This window comes from Mercenaria mercenaria, chromosome 14 (assembly GCF_021730395.1).
Source record: "Mercenaria mercenaria strain notata chromosome 14, MADL_Memer_1, whole genome shotgun sequence".
Taxonomy (NCBI): domain Eukaryota; kingdom Metazoa; phylum Mollusca; class Bivalvia; order Venerida; family Veneridae; genus Mercenaria; species Mercenaria mercenaria.
In genome coordinates this window covers 57,388,866-57,416,665 of record NC_069374.1, presented here as the reverse complement: position 1 = coordinate 57,416,665, position 27,800 = coordinate 57,388,866, and the positions used below count along the sequence as shown (strand labels likewise).

General features: G+C 34.8%; 1 protein-coding gene across 1 annotated transcript in view; it reads left to right on the top strand.

The window, feature by feature from the left end:
* The window catches only part of LOC128548201 (E3 ubiquitin-protein ligase MIB2-like), a 75,561-nt gene that overhangs the window by 39,401 nt on the left and 8,360 nt on the right, over positions 1–27,800 (top strand). Inside the window, exons 10-19 of the mRNA XM_053522650.1 lie at positions 8,452–8,514; positions 17,782–17,900; positions 18,425–18,545; positions 21,229–21,400; positions 21,996–22,102; positions 23,448–23,642; positions 25,215–25,444; positions 25,919–26,050; positions 26,432–26,536; positions 27,458–27,623. Coding sequence (XP_053378625.1) covers positions 8,452–8,514; positions 17,782–17,900; positions 18,425–18,545; positions 21,229–21,400; positions 21,996–22,102; positions 23,448–23,642; positions 25,215–25,444; positions 25,919–26,050; positions 26,432–26,536; positions 27,458–27,623 — 1,410 coding nt within the window. The remainder of the gene's footprint in view (positions 1–8,451; positions 8,515–17,781; positions 17,901–18,424; positions 18,546–21,228; positions 21,401–21,995; positions 22,103–23,447; positions 23,643–25,214; positions 25,445–25,918; positions 26,051–26,431; positions 26,537–27,457; positions 27,624–27,800) is intronic.

Below are 27,800 nucleotides of genomic sequence, written 5' to 3'. Positions count from 1 at the left end.
GTGACCGTCTATATTTTTGGACATTAAGAATTTAAACAATAACGCAATTATTTATTCAAAAGAAACTCTTTAATGCAACATAATTGATAAACACATCAGACACACAATCCAATCAATATGACATTTTCTACTTTCAATACCGAGAGAAAATAAAGGTATATGGCTGACAAGTTTAAGCTCTATTTCTTAAAACAAAAATGTGAATATTTACACTCGTTATAATTAATAAATTGGGCATCGTATAGAAGAAAATTGACAACCCTCTGTCAATTTAGAATGTCCTTAACACCACACAAAAAATTGTGGATGTGCTACTTATATCACAGTGTTGGAATGGCGGTTCTAAAAACATACAACTCCGTTACGGAAGTGATAAAATTTACAAAGAAATGAAAACATAAGCCTAAAAAATGTATTGTTGTTGTTTTTTTTCTACATTGGGAACATGGTTTTGGAACTTTATCAAATGCTTTAAAGAACTGGTTAAAATACAACACAATAAATTGACATATTACAGTTCCGGCAGTGCTTAAGTATTAGCAACCTGTCACCTAACATAAATTAAAAAACAATACATTTCATTAAAGAGACAGCCATTGAAACAGTACATTTTCAAACAATAACCTGCAAAAGACTAAACAGCAACATAACTAAACTACCATGTGTGACATTTATACAAAGTCTGTATAAACAGCAAATATTGGAGCATCTAGTAACGGAAGTGATAATGCGTTACGGAAATTGTGTAACATGTATAGTTAAGCCTGTAATCAAAGTGCTATGTGTAAAAGATTAATGAGTATAATATAAAATGTCAGGACACTTTAGATAAAGTTCAAATGATAAAACCCTCTCATGATGCAGGCTTTTTATCCATCTACGATCTCCGTCAAAGAACATCGAACATTTCTTGATGTTCTTGTCTTTTCTAAATAATCAGCTATTTTGTATACGTCTGATTTCTTCTATTCATTTTGCATCTTGGACGAATGGGACTTTGCATTTGTTACAATATTTTCAAGATTCAGGAAGAAAATTAATCAGAACTATATCAGAAGCCATGTCTTAAATTACGCAGCCATCCAGATGTGTCTCCTTACACACAAAGTTCTGTGATTTGAAAGCAACAGTTAAATTTGCATTTTCCGTTTACCTTTCTGATAATCACTAAATAATGTTAATTAACGTTTCCTTACTAACATTTTCTGATTTTCATTCTGTCACATCGATGTTTCGGACGTTCAACATACAGCAGTTTTCACTGGATAATAAATTCTGTAAAGATTCTTTTAAGCAAAGAATGCAGTCAACTAATAATGCAGTCAACTAATATAATAGCAGACTCGGTTTGATTAAGTCCGTTCAAATCATTGTAAGTCATATTTTCCACTACATCTTCTTTGCACATGGAAGAAAAATAGTCAAATTTGTCAGAAAAGGAAATTCAAAGAAACCTAATTTCAATAAAACAAGTCTAAGAATACCATATTTCAACAACATAAATAACAACATTTCTATGTAACCTCCGAAACATAATATCTTCTCGGTAACAAAATAAAACATGTGGTCGCCGAAGTCACATTTCTTTTTAAAAAAAAGTTAGTAAGATATTAAAATTACATAATTACGAGAACATTACTGAAACCAGATCATATTGGGTGCAGTGACTAAACAAGGACAAGTTCAATGCAATCAGACAAACTATCTCACCTCCATTACGGTACTGTTGGAAAAATCAAGCTCTATATCACTTTTCTTCAGATAAAATAGTCAGAAAAAATATATATTTCTTGATTCTGAGTCCGTTTTGACATATCTCTTTGGCCAAATGTTCATGTATGAAATTTGAATGTCGCACTGGAATTTATGAACACGTTATCGCCTCAGTAACGGACATGTTTTATATTAAAGAGGTATATTTATTTCAGCGCTATGTTTTTTGTATAGTTTTACGTTCAAACCCAATAAGAAAAGCAGAGAAAACACGTTCAAACACCTTAAAATATAATCTATAAACATCATGTAGTATAATGCTTTTTTGTATATAACTATGAACTTATCTCATTTACTTGAACTACGGTTCCACAAATAATTTAAAATTACACTTAAAAGCCTTTGCAGATCAGCCTCTGCTTCCTTCGAGTGACGCATGAGAAAAACTGTATTGTGCTTTCCGCATTGCAGTAGGCAGCTAAGATGTTACGTCACGGAAGTGATACGTTACGGAAGAGATAAAATTATTTCAATATTTGATAACTGTTCGATACCTTGATGGCATATACTGAAAACAAGCATTCTTACTGATGCAATCAAGGTAAATGGTACAGACACAGAGAGAAAACACCATTGTTATCACGTACATTTGAAGAAGTCCCCGTTACGAAGGAGAGATTTTAACTCGCGACAAAATAAAAATGAACTGGAAACAATAATAACAGAAATATTTACTTATTAGATAGCAACAAGGATGTTATTTTAATACATTATATCATTTGACGACAGTTTGTGTCACTTTTGTCACATGTATACCGTTTTCAAAATACTTTGTATATATATTTGATATTGTTATGGTAGGTAAGAACTGTTTCAGGCGACAGTAATAATTATGACCGGGATGAATGCATTTTGTGCTTATGCTATTGAAAATGTCCTTCCGCGATTACAATGAACCCTCTTTCATAATACTGCATGTAGTTTTGGCGCTCAGATGTACTCCAGTGCTATCAACAGAGTTATTATTTGTCTCAGTATACTTGGCGACATGGCTGAAATGAGCAGAAAGCTTTTATTTAAATCCTACTGCACATAGAAAGTAGAAAAAAGATCGACTAAACGTATTAAAAAAACAAAGAATATGCCCTGGCTAAAGTAAAAACCTCAATGTAATTTATTTATCATGTGTTTGTAAAAGATGAACTAGAATGAAGGCGACAAGGAATTTCCTAAAGTGGGTCAAATGTTTGGTTTTGACTGTTTTACGTTATAACCAGTCAAAACAGTACAATCCTTTGCAGTACAGTTAAAATAAAACAGACAAAACTGTAACAGTAAGTTTAAACAGGCAACACTTAACCGTACAAACACAATACAACAACCAGTGCTTTCGCATATCCTTTTGCAGCAAGTCTGAAGCGACTCCATATATTAGAAATGTATTCTTATCTATTCATTGTTGTTCTTAGCCCAACAGTTTCTGAAAAAAACATATCCACCAAACAACGTAACACTTATCACTCTATCTGAAAAGAACATTTAAATATTAAAAATTGATCTAGAAAAATATGTCATGGCACAACTAAAGTAATAATGGACAGTGCTATCAAGAAAATGTCAAAAATGAAAAGACAGAATCACTGTCTTATTAAAACAACTTCATTTATCAAAATATTGTAATCATTCATTGATGTTGTACCCAATTCTGTAGCTAATTTTCTTAAAATACAGAAATATGACAGTCAACAAAATGATACACAACCAGATTAAACAGCCCACACTTTCATAGCACGGCACGTAAAGTCACATACCTAACGTTTTCACAGAACTAATGATAAGGCAGTCAACGCAATTATGCACGACTAAAACAAAACAAGCCACGCTTTCATTGTACGGCCAAAGTAAAAGTGCCATAGCTAATAAGTTCGTAACACTGACAGTAAGGCAGTCAACGCAATTATGCCCGACCAAAACAAAACAGACCACACTTTCAAAGTACGGCCAAAGTAAAAGTGCAAGAGCTAACGTTTTAGTAACACTGACAATAGGGCAGTCGACGTATTAATGCTCGATTATAATAAACTTCACGCTTTCTCAGCACGGCCAAAGTAGAAGGTTACATTTTCCCAAAAAGGCAAATGCTTTACCAGCACGAACAAAGTAAAACGGTCATTATTACAGCTCGATATTGTAAGACAAATACTAGTCTGCCATCTCAATTCTCACCAATTCTGAAGACTTCTGCTAAAGTTTTCACTAAACAGTAATAAGACAGTCAACACATTAATGCATAACTAAAAAGAAATAGCCCAAATTTCCACAATATGACCAAAGTAAAGTAACATAGCATTTACATCTTCACAACACACTTATACTATGACAGTCGCCGTTATAATGCACGAATAATACAATAGCTCACACTTTCAAAGCACTGCCAAATTAAAAGCAAAATGGCTAACGTTTTTGTGACTTTTCACAGTTACAACAAGTACGAAGTCTAACTTTCTATACGTCTGAATTGCATATCAATAAATAGTCGCTACGTTAAGCTAAACATCGATAATTCGTCTCAAAACTCCATAAAAAGAGAGTACTCTGGAGTGCCAAGTGGTACAAAATTATTGACATAAGATCTTATAAGTAACCAAAATTAATGCACAAAAGGTAGTAAACCGTTGCAACGCTATAAAAATAGTCATCATTTCTCAGTGTCATATATATACATTAGGGCCCGCTCTGCCATTAGTCATTGCAGCCAATGGCTAATAAAATGCCACTTTGGCTACAAATTTTTCAAGTTGGCTACATATTTGATGGTCCATTTTGCAATTTTAAACGTATTTTTGTATGATTTTAACAGCTTTTTCAGATCTATGCCAAAACTGGCGGAAATGAACATATTGAAAATGTTCACCTAAACTATGAGCAAGTAGCTTTAAAAACCAAATATGTCTAATCATATACTTATCTTTTTATTTCAGTTCTATTCATGAAAACATAAAAATATATCCACCATGTTGCCTATTGTCTACATTTAAGCAAATTGAAGCTTCTGTGCTAATCACAATATCACACGATTCAAAATCAATCTAATTGCAGCATGTTTTCTATATGCTAAAAGCATAACATTATCTGTAAAGGAATAATTGATATATAACATTAAAAATGAGTATTGAAATCGTTATCGAAAGTTGTTGACGTGGTCCAATTTACTACGCTGTTATGATCGGTGTGCAAAACTGTACATGTCATCCAAATGTCAAGGCTGTATCTTAAAAATCAAGAAAGTAGTTAAATAGGTCAAGGTCATAGTCAAGTGACCTCTAATTACTTGCGGTCACCGGGTAATTATAATTACACAATCTAGGAAATATGATCAGATAATTTTTGAAATATATTTTCCTACATAACTCATATACAAGTGAACCCTAGGACAGGGCCTCTTTTCATCCCAGGGGCATAATTTTAACAATCTTTTTAGAGAACCACTAGGTAAGCTACATACCACATATCAAAGGCTTAAGCCTTGAACTTTCAGACAAAACGATTTTTAAAATTGTTTACTATATAATTCTTTGTAAAATTTCGGGGCCCCGGGCAGTGCCTCTTTTCACCCCAGGGCATAATTTGAACCATTATGGTAGAGGACCATTAGGCAATGCAACGTACCAAATATCAAAAGCTTATGCCTTGTAGTTTCAGGCAAGAAGATTTTAAACTTTTTTTCCTATATACAAGTCTATGTAAAACTTGGAACCCCCTGGGTGGGACCTATTTACACCTCAGGGGTATAACTTGAATAATTTTGGTAAAGAACCACAAGGCAGTGCAACATACAAAATATCAAAAGCCTAGGCCCTGTGGTTTCAGACAGGAAGATTTTTAAAGTTTTTTTCCTATATAAGTCTACGGAAAATTTGGGACCCCCGGGGTGGGGCTTCTTTTCACCCAGGGTTTTAATTTGAACAATTTCGGTAGAGGACCATAAGGCAAGGCTACATACCAAATATTAAAGGCCTAGGTCTTGTGGTTTCAGACAAAAATAATTTTTAAAGTCTTTTTTTCTGTATAAGTCTATATAAAATTGGAACCCCTGGGGCAGAGCCTCTTTTCACAGCAGGTTAATAATTTAAACAATCTTAGTAGATGACCACCAGGCAATGCTACATACCAAACAACAAAGGACTATGTCTTGTGGTTTTTTCCTATACATGTCTATGTAAATCTTAAAAAAACCCCGGGGCAGGGCCTCTTTTCACCCCAGAGGCTTAATTTGAACAATTTTGATAGAGGACAAGTAGATGATGTCACATACCTAATATCAAAGCCCTATGCCCTGTGGTTTTTGACAAGAAAATCTTTTCCCTATATAAGTCAGTATAAACCATGTGACCCCCGGGGCGGGGCCATATTTGAACATAGAGGAATAATTTGAACAATCTTGATAGAGGACCACTAGATGATGTTATATACTAAATATCAAAGCCCTAGGCCCAGTGGTTTTGGGCAAGAAGATTTTAAAAGTTGTTCCCTATAGAATTTTATGTAAACCTGTAACCCCCCCCCCCCACTCCCTCTTCTTCAGGGTGGGCCATATTTGACCCTAGGGGTATAATGTGAACAAAATGGTAGAGGACCATAAGATGATGCCACATACCAAATATCAAGGCCTAGCTACTGTGGTTCTGGACAAGAAGACTTTTAAGATTTTCCTTTCGGTTGCCATGACAACCAGAGTTCTGTATGGAATTCATTTCTTTACTTATGTCACAGGGTGAGAAAAATGTGCAGCCAGACCGGGACTCGAACCCGGGGCCTCGGAATACCGTTTCGATGCTTTACCGACTGAGCTATCCGGCCGCCTACACATTTTCTCCCCGTTTTAATATTCAAGTTCTATACCGTGACATATTTCCCCACCATTTTGAAATTCGTCCTCGAATTTCAGCGGGTACTTTATATATAAGCAATTACAGGCGTCGGAGACTAACCAGTGTAATGCCGTCACGGCCCCACGTTGGGCGCCAAATGTCACAGGATGAGAAAAATGTGCAGCCAGACCGGGACTCGAACCCGGGGCCTCGGAATACCGTTCCAATGCTCTACCGACTGAGCTATCCGGCCGCCTACACATTTTCTCCCCGTTTTAATATTCAAGTTCTATACCGTGACACTAATTTTCAATTAGGATCATGCAAGAAACATTCCTGTGAGGTTTCATCAAAATTGGGCTTGTGCTTTAGGCTGGGAGGTGTTGACGGACGACGAACGACGACAGACGCCGGACAATCACTGACCACAAAAGCTCACCCTTGAGCACTTCTTGCTCAGGTGAGCTAAAAAAGTAATCTGTGTGATTATGTGATTTTTGTAACATGCAAGTGGAAAGTATAGAACATCTATTTTGGGAATGTAATCATGTTCAAATTTTGTGGAATAGACTTAGTAACTTTCTTGCAGAAAAGGCAATATCGTGCCTGTTCAATCTAGAATGTATAAGTTTTGGCACTGTGCAAACGGGGTTAAAAAGCAATACCATAAATTTCATGATTTTTTGATGAAATATTTTACTTTTCAAGTGAAAAATAGACAAAAGGTTCCCGTATTCAACCAGTTTTTATCCTATTTAAATATCAGAATTTGTCTAGAAAAAGAAATAGCAATAATGTAAAACAAAATTGATTATCATTTAAAGAAAATTAATGGTCTTTCTTGATTCTTTAATATGCATCCTTACCACCTACATCACTGAGACACATGAAAAAAAAATATTTGAAATATAATCAAGAGCGCACATGGGTATACTCTATACTTTTTTCTCTACTTTTATTTTATACAGTGTTAACTTTCTTCTCAAATTAAGCGTCTTATCATGCAAAGTGGATACATTTGTTTATCTTTTTTTGACATACAAAACGATTTTATAAACAAAGCTGAAGAGGAAATAATTGCAATTGTTTTATGTATCTCAAAGATATTATTTCTGTTTTATTATTATTTAATAGGTCTGCAGAATTGTACAAAACAAGTGTAACGTGTTTGTATGATGTATGTCAAAAAGAGAAAAAATAAATTATAAAACAATAAAAAAATTTAAAAAAAGTAATCTGTACCTTACCGAAATTGCCACCTTTTTCGCTGAGTATCAAATTGAATGTCCCTTTCATGATGAAGATGTTGTCCAAAAACTGTGTATTCATCAAATAAGGGTTTGTCATTTTTTCTTACGAGAATAAGCAAATAATAAAAATACTTGTTCTGTCAAAAATAACGTCAAGGGAAGAATTATCAGTTAACAATTACTTAAATAGTGCACTGAAAAAATAGGAAAATCGTGAATTGCAAGAAGAAAACGCGGTAAAATAACTACCCGGGAACTGGAGACAAAAATAGTTAGTACACTATGGAAAACGTGAATAATTTGATTGATTATAATGCCATATAAGGCCAAAACAGTGCTTAAACATTGATCTTCAAAATGATAACAAATACGAATTGGATGATTTTTCATACTGAGATTACAAAGATTTCAGACCAAACTTTTCGAGGTTTTTACGTACATGTTATTGTAAAATCGATTTTTTCATTTAATCATAGAGTCGCTTCATTCGCCGTTTCCTTTTAGTTCGTCTCAATCCGTAAGGTTAATGGTAACTTTAAAGCCTTTCATCAGTTTCCTTAATCCCTAATCATATTTAACTTTGCTGTGTTTATTATTTTAATCTAATTTTTCAACAGGACGTTTCCGAAGATCAGCCTCGATTTTAGTACCGGAAGCAGCGAGGAGAACGATACGAGCCGGTAACGCTTTACCTGTTTTATTTTCCTCATGAGTTTTATTCCGTAACATTTACTTCACTAAAGATTGAAGATCCTTTTGTTCACTCTAACGGTTTCCTTCAAGACTCCACCTTATCCTGCTGTATCTTTTAACGTACTATAAAATAACAGAGACTTTGATATGATAAAAATATATACATCGGAATGAAATCTCGAGTTCCAACGTAAATTGGCAGTCCTAAGACTCCAGTCTATATAATAACATGTTTTCCTAAAATTCAGTACATGAATATTTTCTGTTTACATGTTTATACTTGATTGAAGAAGGACTTTTGAACAGCTCATTTTAGCGTGGCCACTGCTGCGGGTTCGAAACTTTAGAGGTATAAACAATTTCTTTTAACGAAGACATCCAGTTGGCTTATGGAAGGTTAAAGGTTCTATCCAGGAACTAGCCAGTATCTGAAAAATATCCATTGTCCAAAGTTGGAAAGTCGTCACATGACACGTAACTTAAAAGTAAACATAAACTAGCATCACAACCTCCTTTCTTAAATCAGAAATACGCACAGACTCTGTCTGAGCAATGTCTCCGAATGAAGATGACAGTTAAATTTTAGGTGTCGTCTTAGTTGTTGAAGTCTACTTTTGTCACTGAAAGAAATGTATGTTATTTGGACTTGGTGCTGACAAAAAGCCCATACGACACAAAAGTATTTGCAGCCAGACGTAAATACCAAAATAAAGAAAACAAACATGCATGTTTTTCTTTGTGTACATGTATTATAAAATATTATATGTAAAACACAATGTATGGAATGCCAGTCGGGAAATGCAAAATTGCTTATTTGCTATTTGCTAATTGCTAATTTGCTATTTTCTAACTGATTTGTTATTTGCCAATTGCCTATTTGCTAATTTCTAATTTGCTAATTGCCAATTGCTAAACTCCTAATTGCTGATTTGCTTATTGCCAATTGCTTATTTGCTAATTGCGTATTTGCTAATTTCCAATTGCGTATTTGCTATTTGCTTTTTTAGCTAGTTCTTGTAATCTGTCAACATGAATTGTATCCTTACTTACATTTTGTATACTCACGGCAGGTAAAACAGTCGGTATTTATGTCATCGACAGAGCACGAGACTTGTAATCTCGAGGTTGAGGATTGGATTCCCGGGTCTGGCCAAATAGAATTACTTACAGTCCTTCGGATGAGACTTAAAACCGAGGTCCCGTGTATGGGTGCTATATACCTGTAGGGTCTCTAGAACTGGGATGCTTATCCCCAAAAACCTAAAATAACTAATCTCTTTAGGGACGTTGGTCATATGAGCAACCGGTATCAACGATTTAGAGTCAGTCAGTCGGTATTTATGATGAGTTCAGTGATTTGACACGTCAAAATGTGCAAGTTCAGGACCAAACCTTCTAATTAAATCTTTTAACTTCTACATTGTCATGATCATGCTCATGTAATGTTCTCTATGTGATTTTTTGCTGCACCGATTATTTGACCAGATACATGTGGTACTGCCAAACGTAAAGAAAACGGTTAAAATAGTGTCAAATGTCTGTTTTCATAAGATAACAATTATAATTACTTCCTTAACAGTTTCTTAGATGATGCTGATTGCCAATTGCTTATTTGCTAATTGCGTATTTGCTAATTGCCAATTGCTTATTTGCTATTTGCTTCTTTTTAGCTAGTGCTTGTAATCTGTCAACATGAATTGTATCCTTACTTACATTTTGTATACTCACGGCAGGTAAAACAGTCGGTATTTATGTCATCGGCAGAGCACGAGATTTGTAATTTCGAAGTTGAGGGTTAGATTCCCGAGGCTGGCCAAATAGAATTACTAACAGTCTTTCGGATGAGACTTAAAACCGATGTCCCGTGTATGAGTGCTATACACATGGAGGGTCTCTAGAATTCGGATGCTTACTCCCCAAAACCTAAATTAACAAATCTCTTTTAGGGTCATATGAGCAACCGGTATCAACGATTTAGAGTCAGTCAGCCGGACTTTATGATGAGTTCAATGATTTGGCACGTCAAAATGTGCAAGTTCTAATTATATCTTTTAACAACAACATTGTAATGCTCATGTAATGTACTCTATGTGATCTTTTTGTTGCACCGATTATTTGAACCGATTATTTGAATCGATACATGTGGTACTGCTGAACTTAAAGAAAACGGTTAAAATAGTGTCAAATGTCTGTTTTCATAAGATAACAATTATAATTACTTCCTGAACAGTTTCTTAGATGATGAGATCATCAAATAATATTTTGATCGTGGATTTAAGATAAAAGAAATAACAGTTGCACTACACTTTAGATATGTAATTATGAAATCGTAAGTGAATGCTATGGTCGGTTTGTAATAATGAATTACTATTAAAAGGGCAAATGTGGGTAATATATAATGTAAATGTGTTTGAAAAGATTAAATGGATGCAACTCTAAGAGATTCTAATTCCGAGCAAAGACCTAAAGATAACACCCTTGCCCTCATGGGCTCTGAAGGTAAAATGGTTTTCAAACTGAAAAGCTTCAAGTGTCATTACGACGGTCCATGAGTATTCAATTTGGCAAAAGTACTGGCTGAGTAACGACCTTTATAGCTTGGACACATAAGTCCAAACAGCTGCAATGGAGACAGGGAGTATACATATTTATTTTACACAGACTAAAAATAGTGAGTCACGTGTTTATGTGTATGTCTTTGTTCCAAATAGAGACGTATTAAAACACAGATTTCTGTTCCAAATGCTCTGTGACCGATACATACTTTTTTGAACAAGCCAACTAGCCTTTTTTGGTAAAAATGTGGAAAATGAATTTAAAAAGACGTGAAAATGACGTCTTTAAAAAAATTTTTAAAACGTCTCTAAAAGACGTGAAAGTACCTTTCAAAAACAACCAAAAAAGACGTCTCAGAAAGACGTCATTACAACCAAAAAAAAAGACGTTTTTTGTTAACTGGGGAAAATCTTAACTTATTTGAGGCAATTGGAACCGGAAGTAGTATACATTTAAGATTATGTTTGTTTCAGTTTGTAAGTTATTGCAATTAATATAGCTCTTGTTAGTTTATACACGTATTAAACTGCTTTAACAGTAATATATTGTTTTGTTAAAGATATTTGATAAAAATACATAATACATGTACAATTTGCAAACCAAACCAGGAAGTAAAATTGCCAACAGGTCGGTTTCTCATGATCCTTGATTCGGTTTACAGACTCAGTAGATATTTAATTTATGTGGAATGTTCACAATATAAAAAGCTTTGCCTAAAGAAAAAACTTAAAAAAAATGTTTTTAATAAGTAAATCCACTTCAACTAAACTAGGTCGAAGAAAATTGTAAATTCTATTGACATTGTTAAAGCAAAAAGGACATTATACTGTTTTCTTATAAACAACGGACTGTTGAGGACAAGTAGAAGGGGCTGTAACGTCAGAGGGTAATACTTTCTTGTTACATTAAATAAAGTAACAGAAAGACAAACCAGCAACTATTAACAATAACACAATTTTATTCATGAATCTAAATATAAATACAAATACCTTTAAGAATGACAAAGAGCAGTAAAATCCAATCTTATATTTAAAAATAGTTCAAACCCTGTCCAGGTCAAGTTTAAATCCTGTCGGAATAAATTCCACAATGTTTCACACAGTTCAAAAGTGATATCCAAAATTTATAATTCCTCTCTTCAGAGATAACTTTTTAAATCCAAAAATTTTCATATAAATCCTTCAAATAATCCTTCAAAATATTAAATATCCAAACTGGTAATATTTTGTTTTTAAGAAAAACAAGAAAGTTTCATCAATATCTACAGTCTAGCTTCTTAGGTTCTAAGTTCTATTGTCAGACATCAGCCTATTTATTGTATCACGGAAGATTCCAGAATTTTTATGTAACAGTAAGAATTAAAAGAACATTCTGGAAAAATCAAGGACAATCCTTTCTAAAAATAACTGTCATGCACTGTTTATCAATAATGTATACAGATTACAATAGAATATTCTGGATTAAAGTTGAATTTTATAGTAAATACAGAATGATGTCTTAAACAAGGTCAGTAAACAATGTTTTGTCTCGGGGGGAAACATATACATAACACCTCCCCACCTAAAGAAAAAGAAAGTCTGATAAAACTTCCTTTTATTTCTACAAGATATAATACAAATGAAAGATACATAATGCATAAAAAAGAAACATATAATTTTACTATTAAAACACATATACATGTACTAAAAAACAATATGTTTTACATATAGAGCTCTTGGTTCAAATATGATAGGGCATCTGCTATAAGATTATCTTTGCCTTTGATATGCTGAATATCCAAGTTATACACCTGGAGTAAAAGACTCCATCTAAGCAATCTCTGATTTTTGAGCTCGACACTCTTTTACGATAGTAGGGTAATTTCTCTGATGTTTGACTTTTTTGAGAAATAGCAGACAGGATGATTAATCCCAGAGTTGTCTTCTTGTAATACCCCTCCAGCACTAATATCACTAGCATCTACTGCTAGATTTTCAAAAATTGGTGTAAAAAAAAAAGAACTTGTTCGCTCTTGAGAATGGCCTTAAAATTTTCAAATGATTTTTGACATATATCATTCCAGATAAATTTTGAGTTTTTAGAAAGTAAATTGGTTAAAGGATCAGCAAAAGAAAAACATATAGGCAAAATTTTCTGTAATATCCAGCCATACTGAGAAAACGCATAAGTTGTCTTTTATTGGCTGGAACTGGAAAGTCAGAGATTGATTCAACCTTAGCATCAATAGTTTTACTTGACCCTGTCCCGCAACATGACGTAAAAAGTAAAAAGTAACACAAGCTTTACAAAATTCACTTTTGGATAGATTAATTGTCAGCTTTGCTTCACTGACTCTACTGAAGAAATCCGTGATGGTCTGTAGATGACTTTCCCAAGTGACCTGGTGTATGATGACATCATCAATGTATCCATCTCATCATTTAAGTCCAGAAATGATTTAATTTACAAATCGTTGAAATGTTGCAGGCGAGCTCTTTTTATACCGAATGATATAACTTTGTAATGAAACAATCCAAACAGTGTAACCATGACTGAAACTTGTTTACCTTTTTCAGTGAAAGGAACTTGCCAATTTTTTTTTTTTTACAAATTTTGTCTGTCCAATTTTATCGATACAATCATCGATTCTAGTATTGGAAATGAATCAGTTTTTGTGATGCTGTTAACTTTACTTTAACCTGTATACGAGCGATAAAATTTGTCAGATTTTGGAACAAGAATACATGAAGAACTCCATTCACTATTACTTGGTTCAATGAAATCATTGTCCAACAAATGTTGAATTTCTTCTTTTAAGTGAGTCAGTTCTGTTGGTTTCATACTGTATGGATGTTATTTATTTTGAGTAGAATCTGTAAGTTCAATGTCATGAAATATTTTTTTCAGTTCTAGAAGGTACATCTGGAAACAAATGTTCATATTAATGGATAAGTTGTTTCAGCTGTTCTCTATGTTTAGGTTCCAAATGTAAAAGTTTTTCGTCCAAGTGTTGAATAATGTTTGAATTTTGAAGTTTTATTCAACAATGGACAGTGCCGTTATTTTTTTTCCAAATCACATCAGCTGAATTTTCAATTTCCTCATTATCAGGTGAACTTACACTAACAGGATGTGGGACAGTGTTATTTCTATCAATGCATTTTTTTGATATTTATATGACAAAGCTGCTTTTGCAAGCACCTCCCAGGAGTGTTAAAATGTAGTATAGATCACTTGACTTCTTGTTAACAGTATAAGGACCATAATATCTTGCTTTTAATGGTTTACTAGGAATAGGTAAAAGTGCCAAAACTCTATAATCTGGTTTAAAGATTCTTTCTTCAGCAAATTGATCATATCTTGATTTCATTTTGTTTTGAGCAGATTGCAGATTTGAAAGTGCCAATTCACAAGCTTTTGTAAATTTAGTTCTGAAGTCAGAAACATATTGAAGCAAATGTGTCATCTTCTGAAAGAATTTTTTCTTTAAGTAATTTTAAAGGTCCACGGACAGTGTGACCAAACACTAATTCAAATGGACTGAAGCCTAGTGATTCTTGCACAGAATCTTTGACCGCAAATAACAAAAAATCAATACCATTCCAGTCATATTCTGTATTAAAACAATTTATTTTAATCATATTTTTCAATGTTTGATGGAATCGTTCTAAGGCACCTTGACTTTCTGGGTGATAGGCAGAAGATTTGTATTGCTCTATGCCTTAGCTATGTAATACTTGCTGTAATATGTTAAATACAAAATTAGAAAATTTGTTGTACAGATTTTATGAGACCAACAAATGTGAAAAATTTAGTTAATGCCTTAACAATGGATTTAACTTTGATGTTTCTTAAAAGAATAGCTTCAGAAATTCTTGCTGAAGCACACATGATTGTTAAAAGGTACTGGTTCCCTGATTTTGTTTTAGGCAAGGGACCAACACAGTCCACTATGATTCTACTGGATGGTTCATCAAATGCGGGTATTGGCTGAAGACGAGCCTTAGGTATTTTCTGATTAGGTTAGCCTACCATTTGACATGTGTGACAAGTCCTACAAAATTGGGACACATCATATTTTGAATTAGGCCAATAAAAATTATTCAAGATCTTTTTGTATGTTTTATTTACGCAACACTGACCTGACACGGGCGTTTCATGAGCCAGGGAAAGAATCTACTGACGCTGAAATTTTGGGACCCAAATCTAGTTATTAACTGTCCATTCATCATCAGCAGGGACATCTGGTGGCCGGCATTTTCTCATCAAAATCCCATGTTTCACAAAATAGCAGACAGGTACATGTGAAGCTTCTTTTTCACTAACAGCCTTTTGAAATAATAACGAAATTTCAGTATCGTTGTTCTGTTCCTGAATAAGCTGTGCCCTTGACAGCGAGTTTTGACCTTGGTCATTGAACAGAGAATGATCAGAGAAATTGTCAAAGTCCGTTGAACAGACAGATTTGAAGAAACAGAAATATCTGTCTCGGAATTAAATGTTTCATTGATGAAAGTATCAAACAAATCAATGTCTGACACAAGATCACTCTCAATGGCTTTCTTAGCCATAGAACGGGCAACTGCACAAGAAGGGTAAAGGTAAGGAATTTTCTGTTTAACAGGATCAGGTTTCTGATCAAAACAAAGTGTGTCAGTTACAAGTGGATTTACCACAAACTAATCTCCAGCTAGATCATTTCCTAACAGTAAATGGACACCTTTAAATGGTAATTCAGGTATAACACCAACTGTCACAGGGCCGGTTATCATATCTGAGATTAAATAGACATTATGGAGGGGTACAGAAACAAAACCACACTCCACCCCTTGTATAAGTACATTTGTATTAGAATAAGTCATCCCAGAAAAAAAGCAGGGCATCTGCAGGAATAAGAGATTGAGAAGCTCCAGTATCTCTTAAGATTTTAATAGGAGTAGACTGGGTAGAATCACCGATCAGTGATATAGAACCATCAGATATAAATGGCTCATAAACCTCCATAATAGAATCAGAATTGGTGCCCTTGATCCCTATAACAGTATCAACATTAGTACAAGGCTGGGGTTTAGACTTCAAAGAGGTAAGACTTGTAGGTTTTGCCTCATCTCTTCCCTGTTTCCTCTTTAGAGAAAAACATTGCGAGATAATATGTCCAGGTTTCCTGCAGTAACTGCAAGTAGGTAGAGACAAGGGTTTTTTTCAGCGGGTTTATTACAGTATTTTCAGCAGGTGTACATGTATTACCTGAAACTTTTGATTTTTGAGAACTTCCTGTAATACAATCATTACAAGATGAGAACCTAGAATTATTTTGTGGAAAATATGGTTTCTTGTTCAAATAATTTGGTTTGTTGAAGAAACTTTTTATGAGTTAGAGTATAATCATCAGCCAATCTAGCAGCCTCTTCAAAATTTTCAACCTGTTTTTCATCCAAGAAAGTTTTGACCTCGGTGCCAATACACTTTTGAAACTCTTTAGTTAACATTAACTGCCCCAGTTTGTCATAACTATCTTCTTTGATACACACCACCTATCAAATAACTGCTCTTTAATTCTGGCAAATTCAACATGGGTCTTGTCAGAGTCATTTCTGCAATTTCGAAATTTTTGCCTTGGGCCTCAGGAACTAGCTCATAACCTTTCAAGATTAACTTTTTGACATAATCAAAATTTAAACTTTGTTCTACAGACAGCTGTGTATAAATTTCAAGGGCTTTGCCAATTAGAACACTCTGTAAAAGAAGACTCGAATTTTTCTTAGGCCATTTAAGGTTTTCAGCTATTTTCTCAAAATGCATGAAATATTTGTCAACTTCTTTTTCTTGAAAAGGTGGAACTAACCTAATATGTTTGGTGACATCAAAGTGAGAGAGACTTGGAGGTTCTGCACTTCTACTTGCCAATTCTAACATTTTTACTTTCAAATTCATATTGCATTCGTTTTTCTTCTTTTCTCTCTCCCTCTCTCTTTCTTCCCTCTCTCTCCTCTCTTTCTCTCTCCCTCTCCTCTTTTCCTCTCTCCCTCTCTTTCTCTTTTTTCCCTCGCCATTTCTATCTCTTTCTCTTCTAACCTCTCTTTCTTTCCACTCTCTCCCTCTCTCTTTCTTGAAATTCTAACTTTAATTGCATTTCTCTTAATTTCAAATCTACAATAAATGACTCAGTAGATGAATCAAAAATATCTTCATTCATGAGATACTGAACAACAATATTTTTAATTTCTTGTTAGAGCATGGATGATTTTACTACAGATATATTATAATGCTTAGCAAGCAGAAGTAAATCAGATTTCCTAGCAAACTTGAACATCTCCTGGGATGTCTCAGCTACAAATTTATCAAAACCAAACAACATTTTGATAGCTGCTGGTATATATACTGTACTAAAAGAAAAAAATATTCAAGAAGTTTTCCAATACAAAATAAACTGTACAATTTAGCTGAAAATCTCAGAAATATTAAATTCAAAAATAAAGCAGTCAATGGTTTGATCCCGGACGAGCCCTAAATTTCTGTTAAGTCAGAGAGTGACAATTTCTTGTTACAGTAAATAAAAGTACCAGAATGACAAACCAGCAACTATTAACAATAACAAAATTTTATTCATGAATTTAAGTAAAAATACAAATACATTTCTGAAATCCACATGAATTTATTTCCAGAGCACGAGTTTACTTAGAAAGAGGTTCGGTATGTTTTAACTATTCTGATTACAGATATATCTGTTGGGGTCGGAACACGTGTTGTAAGGGGTCCTGACTGGAGTCCGGACTTTGAGGACCAAGATGGCAGTGAAGGTCACGTGGGCAGTGTAGTAGAAATCTGTGGACTTGAGGTATAATATACAGAATGATGCTGATGTAGTAGGGCAAAGTATAATGGTGCACTTATACGTCCTTGCTATTTAGCTATTTTTATGGCATTGCGGTAGAGTGTCCGCATTAGGTGTGAGAGGTCTTGGGTTTGATTCTCGGTCAGGGCTGAAATGGTTTCAGTCTGTTATATTGGCCTAAAGGTAAAACATGGATAGGTTTTCTCAGATGACAAATAGTAAACTAGTTCATTCTAATATTTTAAGAAGGTAGTGTTCATGCCGCTGTTGGAACTAAGCATAGATAGAGCTACCCATGATATCACGAACAAAAACATATAATTACTGATAACAATATATTGTTCAGGTTCAACAGTTGGATCAAAAAATCAAACATTCCCAATGAAAACCTGATTTTTTCCTACTACTGAAAATCTAGCTACACTTTTTTACTAAATTCAAATAGTTTTTGGTAAAACGCTCATTAATGTATGATGTTCTTTGTTTTCAAACACCAGTAATGTGTTGATACTTCCTCGTACTTACAGTGCAATGATATGTATCCAAAGCAGTGTGTAGTTGTACAGTGGGATAATGGAGAGAAGAATGTATACAGGGCAGGTTATGAGAAAGCGTATGATCTACGGATCTATGATAATGCTGGAATAGGTAAGTCTGCATTTCTGTACACCAAAGATAAACTGTAACTATTTATATACTTAGCGTCACTGAAAAGTTACCACCTAATATATACCTCTTTACTATTTTATACAATATTGACGTCACTTTTTCATGGCCTGTGCGCGCTCTATCATTCATAGACCCTGTCTGATCATGTCTCCTAACCCATTTCATGACTGTCAGGTGTAAACTGCACATACGACGTGCAATTTCGTGACATGAAAGTTCGGCGTCAACCATGGCAATTGCCTGATGGCGTTGATCGTGCCTTAAACGTGGCATTCTTAGCAAGGACATTCAGTTTTTTTAACGTATTCCTTTTATACCCCAGTCACACATACGACGCGGATAACTACGTCTAGTCACGGATAGAAACGTAGTAATCCGTATCGAACCGTATCGATCTGTACCTGAGACGTACCTTAAAGTAGTAACCCGTATCAATTCGTACCAAACCGTACAGCTCAGGTACGGGTCGATACGAATTACTACGTTTCTATCCGTAGCTAGACGTAGCTATCCGCGCCGTATGTGTGACTGGGGTATTAGTCTGTCGACTAACTTTCAAGTGCGATGAATGATTTGCGACAGAAAATCCGTACATGTCGACATTGCTGGAAAAAGGTAATTTACACGTGTAGCACGTGCCTCAAATATAGTTAATCGAATTTGACAAATCTTTACACCAGTGACGTCTCAGCTGCGTCAAATATGCAGTTGTGTTATGCATTTAACACAGTCCAATGTGATTTTTAAAATATAAGGGTCATTAGCGTGGTAACTTTTCAGTGACGCTGAGTATAAATATATAGTTATTACAGTTTAAACTCGGTATCTCGAATTCGCTTATCTGGAAATTCCGGATATCACGAATTTTTCAAGTCCCTTCAAAATCATTTGCGCAAAGTATCATTTTTTTAAGTTGAATTTCGGTAATATCCAAGTATAAAGTTCGGTCCTTTAGAATCCGAGATACTGAGATTCAACTATAAAAATTCATGAACACTTTCAGCATTTGAATATTATTGCAGAATTATCTCCCATACATCTGTGTAGCATACACGTTTTATATGGGATTCATTTCATTACAGCCTTTTTTAATTCCTATCTCGCATTGGCATTTATATAAGTAGATCTGCTTGGACAATTTTTGTCGAGCCCACTTGCGGAAGCGAAGACTTATTCGTACAAATGGCTGTTTGGTGCATGTTCGTGCGTGAGTGTGTGCGTCTCTGCGTCCGTCCGGATTTGTTTGACTGGAACATAAAATTGACATGCATTGAGCAATCTTGTTTATATTTGGCATGAATGTTAACCTTAGTAAGACGGAGTGTCATGTGCGAACCCAAGGTTCCTATCTTAACGGTCAAGGTCACAGCTGGAGGTCAAAGGTCATGTCAGATCTTGTCAGGCCCATAACTTTGACATGCATTGAGGAATCTTGTTTATATCTGCCATGAATGTTTAACTCATAAGACGGAGTGTCATGCGCAAACCTCGGGTCCCTAACTCAAAGGTCAGGTCACACTTGGGGACCACGGGTCATTTAAGACAGCTGGCGGATTCGACATGCTGCCCGTGGGCAATCTAGTGCCAAGATCAGTTTGGTTCTGGACAAATCGTAGAAAACACTCTCGTTGAGCAGAATAAAGTTATGTATATAAGACATTAAACTGGATTGAATTACTGGTACTGTGACATATCTAAAGATAGTACTGTTTTACTACATGTATTTTTTAAAATACTAGGTTTAGTTAATAAGTACATATAATGAGTGATGCTGTGCGAATACAAACGTTAGGGCTTAGCGACCAGCAAGGATCAAGAACTGCTGAAATATATTGTTATATATTGTTCCTTTATTCCACCACTCATACTTTTCGATTATCAATTTCAGCTCATTTAAGCAACTTGTAAACGCAAAGTACGGATCCAGAGGTGTATACTGGTCTGTATTTATACTGGTAGCAAAGCCCTAGCGTTGGTTTTCTCACAGCGGTGTTCAGTTCCGATATCAAGCTATTTTCGCTTTTCATTTTTACCTAACCATCTCTGAAAGAACTAGGCGTATTATGTGAACACCCGTGATTCGGTCGGCGTCCAAAGCATGTCCGCTCTCTAAGTCCAACAGTTTTTATCTGCTCTTCACCAAACTTGCTGACAATGTTTGTGGGCCTAATATCTCGGCCAAGTTCGATAATCGCCCAAAACACTCTTGGATTATGGCCCTTGAATTACTCGTAAAACTGCGAATTTAGCCTTGTCCGCTCTCTAAGTCAAACAGTCTTCATCCGATCGTCACCAAACTTTCTGACAATGTTTGTGGGCATAATATCTCGGCCAAGTTCGATAACCACCCAAATCGCCCCAGACACTCTTAGTTAATGACCTTTGAATTACTCGGAAAACTGCGAATTTAGCCTTGTCCGCTCTCTAAGTCGAACAGTTTTCATCCGACCGGCGGATTTTGTAACAGTCTGGCACTCTTGTTGAATTATTGGCATTACCTTCAGGCTCTCCTTGCTACTGTAGAATGCTATATAGTTTAAAAAAGGTACAACTAAACAGCCATATGTAAAATGAAATATCAAATGTTGTTGCTAGTCTTCGTAAAGTAGAAGCATAGTTCGCATGTCTGTGCATGATGATGATCTGGTTTCTTATTTTCCAGGTGTCAAGCACAATGTTAAGTGTGCAGGCTGTGACATAGACACTATATTTGGGATGTTATGGACCTGCTGCGAGTGTCCGGATGTTAACCTATGCACGGAATGCTACTTTAATGATAAACACCAGATTACCCATCAGTTTATCAGACATGACACCGTTGATCGTTCTGAGGGGTAATTATCTTTATTTGCTAAGACTTTTTATTGCAGTAGGTCTCTGAACATTGATATTTTGCAAATAATGTGAATTGTTTGATCTTTTCTGTTCCTAATCAGAATCTTTTTTGTTTTTTTTTTGTCTAGTAATACAGAACTTCTGTAATCCTAAAATCACGTTCTTTTTATCGGGGATTTGTAGCCATAAACACTGCCTTACAAGCAATTTTGATGCAGAAGGTCATAATATAATTCGCCCCATTAATGCTAAAAGGTACCAAGTGGTAATAATTAAAGAAGGTTATGGTACCTTTTTGCATCCTCGATATTTATCAGAAGGCATGGGTGGACAAAGTAATTTATCAACATTTAAGTTGCATTTCGTTAATGTAGTGAGAGTTTCGAGGATAATTGACTCAAAAAAACTCAAATTGTCTCCAGCCACAACCGCCCTGCTCCGTTAATACATTTGCCATGCAGAGAGAAGTCCGGTACGAAAATCTGTTTTGTAGACCGACCTGAAAGTTTGTTTAAAAGTGTACAAACAATTGTAGATTAGTTAGTTATTCATTCAGTTACCTTTATTCAAAATTCATTTTGTTCTCTTTCTTAGGATGAAGGTTCCAAAACGAGGTATCAGTAGAACTCTTCCTGTCATGGGGATATTTGAGAAATGTAAGGTGCGCAGAGGCCCTGACTGGAGGTGGCAAAACCAAGATGGTATATATATATATATATATATATATATATATATATATATATATATATATTGCTTTTTACAGGTTTAATTAATAGTTACATGTAATTATTATATGTTTTGACATAATTATGTGCCTTAGAAAACTATTTTATTATTATTATTATTTTATTGATTTGTCTAGAACACATTGCTCAAAGGCATAATTACTATCGCCAGATTTAGCTGAGCTATAATTATTAAAGTGAAAAATACATTAAAGTAGATAGTATATGTACATTAAAGATCAAATTACTGCTATACATGTATATTAAAAACTAAAAGGGCGTAATGATATAGTAGCTTCAGTTATGAAATATCTCGGCCAACCATTAAGTGAGATCAAGATGAAGTTCCGATATCTTCATTTGTAATATATATCAAATCTATATATATTTTAAAGAATGAAAGGGCCATTTCTTGAGTGAAATTGCACAACGTCAGGTTTTTGTCGTTTTGTGGTCATGTTAAAATCATATCGCGCAGCACCCAGCTAGGTCTTATTGAATGTTTTACAGCTTCTGATATATGAAAAAAAATATCATTTGATAAATATTGTACAAAAAATTGCATGCATGATAGTAAGTGTGAAAATGTCATTATGTTGTGTCTGATCATTGTTTTTGAAAAAAAAAAAAAACATGTTCTTCACCAGACGTCATAAAATTTTTCAGCATGTCTATTTCAAGTTTGGAATAGAATGTCTATATGACACTGGATGAAAATAATAGTTAGATATTAGTAAAAATGCAACAATAATGTAAATTTTCTGTGTTGCAACAGTTTACTACTTTCTGTACAATATTCTTGACTAATATAAGAACATCTTACAAAAATCTTATTGCGTCAATATGTTTGTAACAATATTTACTTTCAGTGTACTCACTTTTTATAGATTTTTGAGAAAAAAATTAGTTAGATTCTGTTAATTTCATTTCATACACATTTTGTTTGTTTGTATGTTTTTTGTTTGTTGTTTTTTTGTTTTGTTTTTTTTGTATAACGCCGTCTTTCAACAGTATATCAGCCCTGGATTCTGTACCACTACAAACCTGTTCTCCGCAAGTAACTGTCAACTTCCCCACATGAATTTATCACGGAGAAAATACGCCCCGTCCGAGGATCGAACTCACAACTCCGCGACCCGTAGACCTACTGAGCTAAGAGGGCGGTCGTCATACACATTTTGGTAAGTACAGTTTCTACATGTTGTGTACTGTTTCAAATCTACTGCTGTCTGACCGTCATCATCTACCGTTGCTTAAGGATGCCTGAAGATATATTTTCAAAAGAATTTTCTTTTATGATATTCTGTATTAATTATTAAAGGTGGTGAAGATAAATTTGGCCAAGTCATTGCGATAGTGAACTTCAGTCCGGACACGGACAGAGATGCGGCGGAAGTTACGTGGGAGAACGGATATACAAACGTGTATCGCCTTGGTTACAAGGGACGCCTCGATGTTGTATGTATAAAACCAGCCAATGGAGGAAAGTTCTATAAGGATCACCTTCCAATTCTCAGTATGTCCATGATTTTTACAGTGTTAAAAGAAGCATTGTTCAAAAAACAGTGTGTCATCTTTCCTATTTTCCGAAAGGAAGAAAGTTACAAACTTAAACATGCATTGAACGTCAAGCGCCGAAGGCAAGATATAATGGTTCAAGTCTTAAAAGGTTGACACAATTAATGAATTGCAGTGTCTCCTGATGTAAGGTTTTAACTGGTCTGTACTTCTCTGTAATATAGGCTGGGAAATGATCATGAAGAGCCTTTTAGGAATAGGTCAGAACTTTGTATCATGTACTTTGTATTTCACTTGCAACCAGTCCAACCAATATAAGTTCTTTTTCATCGCTTGAAAAATATCAAATCAAATTTGGTACAAACCGTTCAAAACCTGAAATAAAACGAAAATTTGTTTATTTTGCATGTTAGAAAAAATATCTTTCACTTGTGATTACCAGATTTAATAGTTTTTCGTTTACTTCCGTTTTCTATACCACTTGCGAAAATATTGCGATTTGTTTTCTGTCTGTGAAAAAGTTCTTACCTGGAAACTAAAGATAACCTCTTTCCGATATATCTTCAAAATAATGACTGGACTTCAGTTATGGATTCTCGTCTGTTAAGTTTGTTTGTTTGTTTGTTTTGGGTTAACGCGGTCTTTCAACAGTATTTCAGTCATGTAACGGCGGGGAGTTAACCTAACCAGTGTTCATGGATTCTTTACCAGTACAAACCTGTTCTCCGCTAGGAACTGTCAACTCCCCCACATGAATCAGAGGTGGAGGGCTAATGATTGCAGAAACAATGTCGTTTATCAAATCGTCACGGAGAAAATACGCCCCGCCCGAGGATCGAACTCACGACCCTGCGATGCGTAGACTAACGCTCTTCCTACTGAACTAAGCGGGTGGACTTCGTTTATTAAGAATATTAAATGCAAAGTAAACCTTTGAAGACAATAATGAAACTTTTTAGGCTTGTGATCAATGTCTTATGGCCAATGATCTTGCATCATAACATTAAACTTAAAACAGTGAAACGGGCCTAGTTACATTCCGTGTTTTGTTTAAAGCAGCATGACTCCAGATTTGGCTAAAAATTATCCTTCTATCAAATTGAAGTTTTGGTCATATTATGAACATAAGGATACGAATTTTTGTTTCTAAAATATCTTAAATATTCTAAATTAAGAAAAAAAAAGATGACCGCGTCGGGAATCGAACCCCGGACTGCAGCGGCAATAAAGACATTTTTCCGTCGTCGTAACCAATAGCGCTAGAGCTAAAGTAGTGAATAATGCCTCCAAAATATAGATACATGTATTTATAATCGAGACAGTTTACCTGGAGTCAATGCGTGACAAGCACTTTTCGATTTTCATCATAAAAAAGAACTAAAAACAGCAAATTCTCATGTGTTTCCGAAACAAAAAGTTTGTCAGTAATTAAGTTTAAAAGCCTTCTTAAGAAATATAGCATTTATTTCAAGATATCTAACAATATTGTTTTGTTTTCGAACGATCTGGGGGCATGCCGCTTTAAGCCTGAAAATGCTGTATTGAATCATTTTTACACTCTTGTGACTAGAACTTGATCCAGAAGTCAAAACACAAGAGGCATCTGCAGCGAGGAAAACTCCCACAAAGCCTCCAGTAGATGATAATGTTGACAAGGAAGCTGCGAGATTCAAAGAAGGGGACAAAGTAAGGATAGGGATTGATGTTGATGTACTGAAAATGATTGAAGACAAGAGAGGAGCCTGGCACGATCATATGACAGAGGTTAGCATTTTTACCCTTACCCTGCTAAATTTCTGGACTTATCCATCTTTCAATTTGAACAGTACCATTAACTGTTAAAAGGGGTGCTTACCAAAAAGATACTGACTGAATAGCGGACAGTGTAGATCATGATCATACAGGCTGATCATGATATACACTGGTCGCAATTATATCAGAATTAATCGTGTCCAGCATGATAAGGATTAATTGATTTTGGAAAAACCTCTTTTAGCTCCAGTAGCTTACAGCTCTAATATTTTACCGAACGTTATTAAATGTACATAAATGAATATTTCAAATAATTATGTAGTAAATCAGAGTTTATTTACTCATTTTATACAACAATTTCACAGGCTTAGATTTTTGTCCTTTAAGATTATCTCCAAATGTATTTTGTGTATTAGAACTTACGTCAGTTATATTGGCTTTCTATCACTATCAAAACTGAATTCTAACCAAATATCAATAGTAAGAATTTACCAAATGTAGATTACCAGAAATTGTTCTTAGTTTGGCGTATTTTTGAGTATATTTCAGTGTATTGGCAAGACAGGTGTGGTGATTGTTTCTAAAGGTAATGACATCACTGTGGACTTTGAGAGCGCTAGGCGCTGGACCTTCCACGAGTCTGTTCTTAGCAAGGTATAAAAACGGACATTTGAAAAATAAGGGGGAAAGCGGAATAGCTTATCATTTACTGGATAAGTACAATATTTTAGGAAAATATTTCTGTTTTCTTCCTATGTCCATTTGTTAATCTATTCTACTATGAAGAAAGTTTAGTAGTCTGATATCCGCTATGACACTAAGAATTTCTACAGATAATTTATGTGCTGTTGTAATATCCAACATCTTATCACGCTTTATTATGCACGTTGCGAAAAACTTTAAGTTATTATATAACTTATCATATATAGCATAGTCATTTATACGTTTTTTAAGTAAAGATATCTAAAATGTGTTTTAACAAGAAATTTGTAAGAATACAGCATGTTATAATAACTTGCATATTTGTTGCTAAAGGTACACGAGTTTGTGCCAGGTGAGGTAGTGAAAGTCAATGACAGTGTTGACCACGTCATGATGTTAATAACTGACCGGGTAGGCTGGAATAAGCTCATGGTCAAGGTAGGTTTAGGCGGCATAAATCTGTAGGAAGTCGTTCAGTTGACATTTATGTGTGCTTTTTAGTACTAGAATATAAGACGCTTTTTCTTCTTTACTTTTCAATAGAAAAAACTACAAATTGAAAAATACTGATTATTTTCTAGTTAAATGATTAGGTAAGTGTTTGTTTTTTTTTAACATTGTTTAGTGTTTATTCGTACTCGCACTAAGACTGTTATTGAATTATCATAATTCTTAAACCATCACATGGTTATAGAAAGCGTTTACTATATGATTCAAACAGATCATGGTATACCCAGGGTTAGAGAGCTATCTTGATCTATAGGTATTGGGATTCATATTTCATTTATAAGAACAAGTACATGAAATTTAACACAAGTTGGAAATACCAACCTAATTAATACGTCAAGATATTAGACATGAACGCTGAGCTACACGCCGCATTTTATATAGTTATATTTTATATTTTTGAAGTCGGACATACAGTATAAAAATAAATCAGCCTGCAAATATTCAAACGTGATGCTTTGCATATCCAAGACAAGCCTTGTAGAAGAAATAATACTGATTGCTAATTTTAAAAAAGCTATTGCGTCTGTTTGCTTGGCTAAATAGGGAGAGCGCAGATCTACGGTTTGCGGGGGTTTAATCCCCAGACGATCCGTGATTGATAAACGACATTGTGTCTGAAATCAAACGTCCCCCACCTCTGATTCATATGGGGACGTTTGCAGTTACTTGTGGATAGCAGGTTAATCCTGGTACAGAATCCAGAAACACTATTTAGGTTAAACTGCCCGCCGTTACATGACTGAAATACTGTTTAGAAATTTCGCTGAACCCTAAAGTAATACACATAAACAGGTGCTAAAGTTATTGCAAAAATTTTCAAATAACAGAATTTAAAATGTTATGGTCCAGGTTATTGGAAGAAAAGGTACGGTAGAGGAGATTGACGAAGATGGTGACGTTCAAGTTTCGTTTGGAGATTATACTTGGACCTTTAATCCCGAATGTCTCAGCACTGCTGATGGAAAGGCTGATCTTGTCAGATATAAAGATGATTTCAGCTTGAAACCACCTGTTGGTTAGTATGATTGCCTTGAAATGATTCTGGAACTGTTTGCTTGGATAACAGATTACTACAAGATTACTTACCGGCTGCTTTGATTAATATACTAATATCGTATCCAGCTAGTATTTCTGTAGGTGAGGCGAATATACGCAAAAACCATTAGAATAAGTGTTCAAATATGTCCAGTTG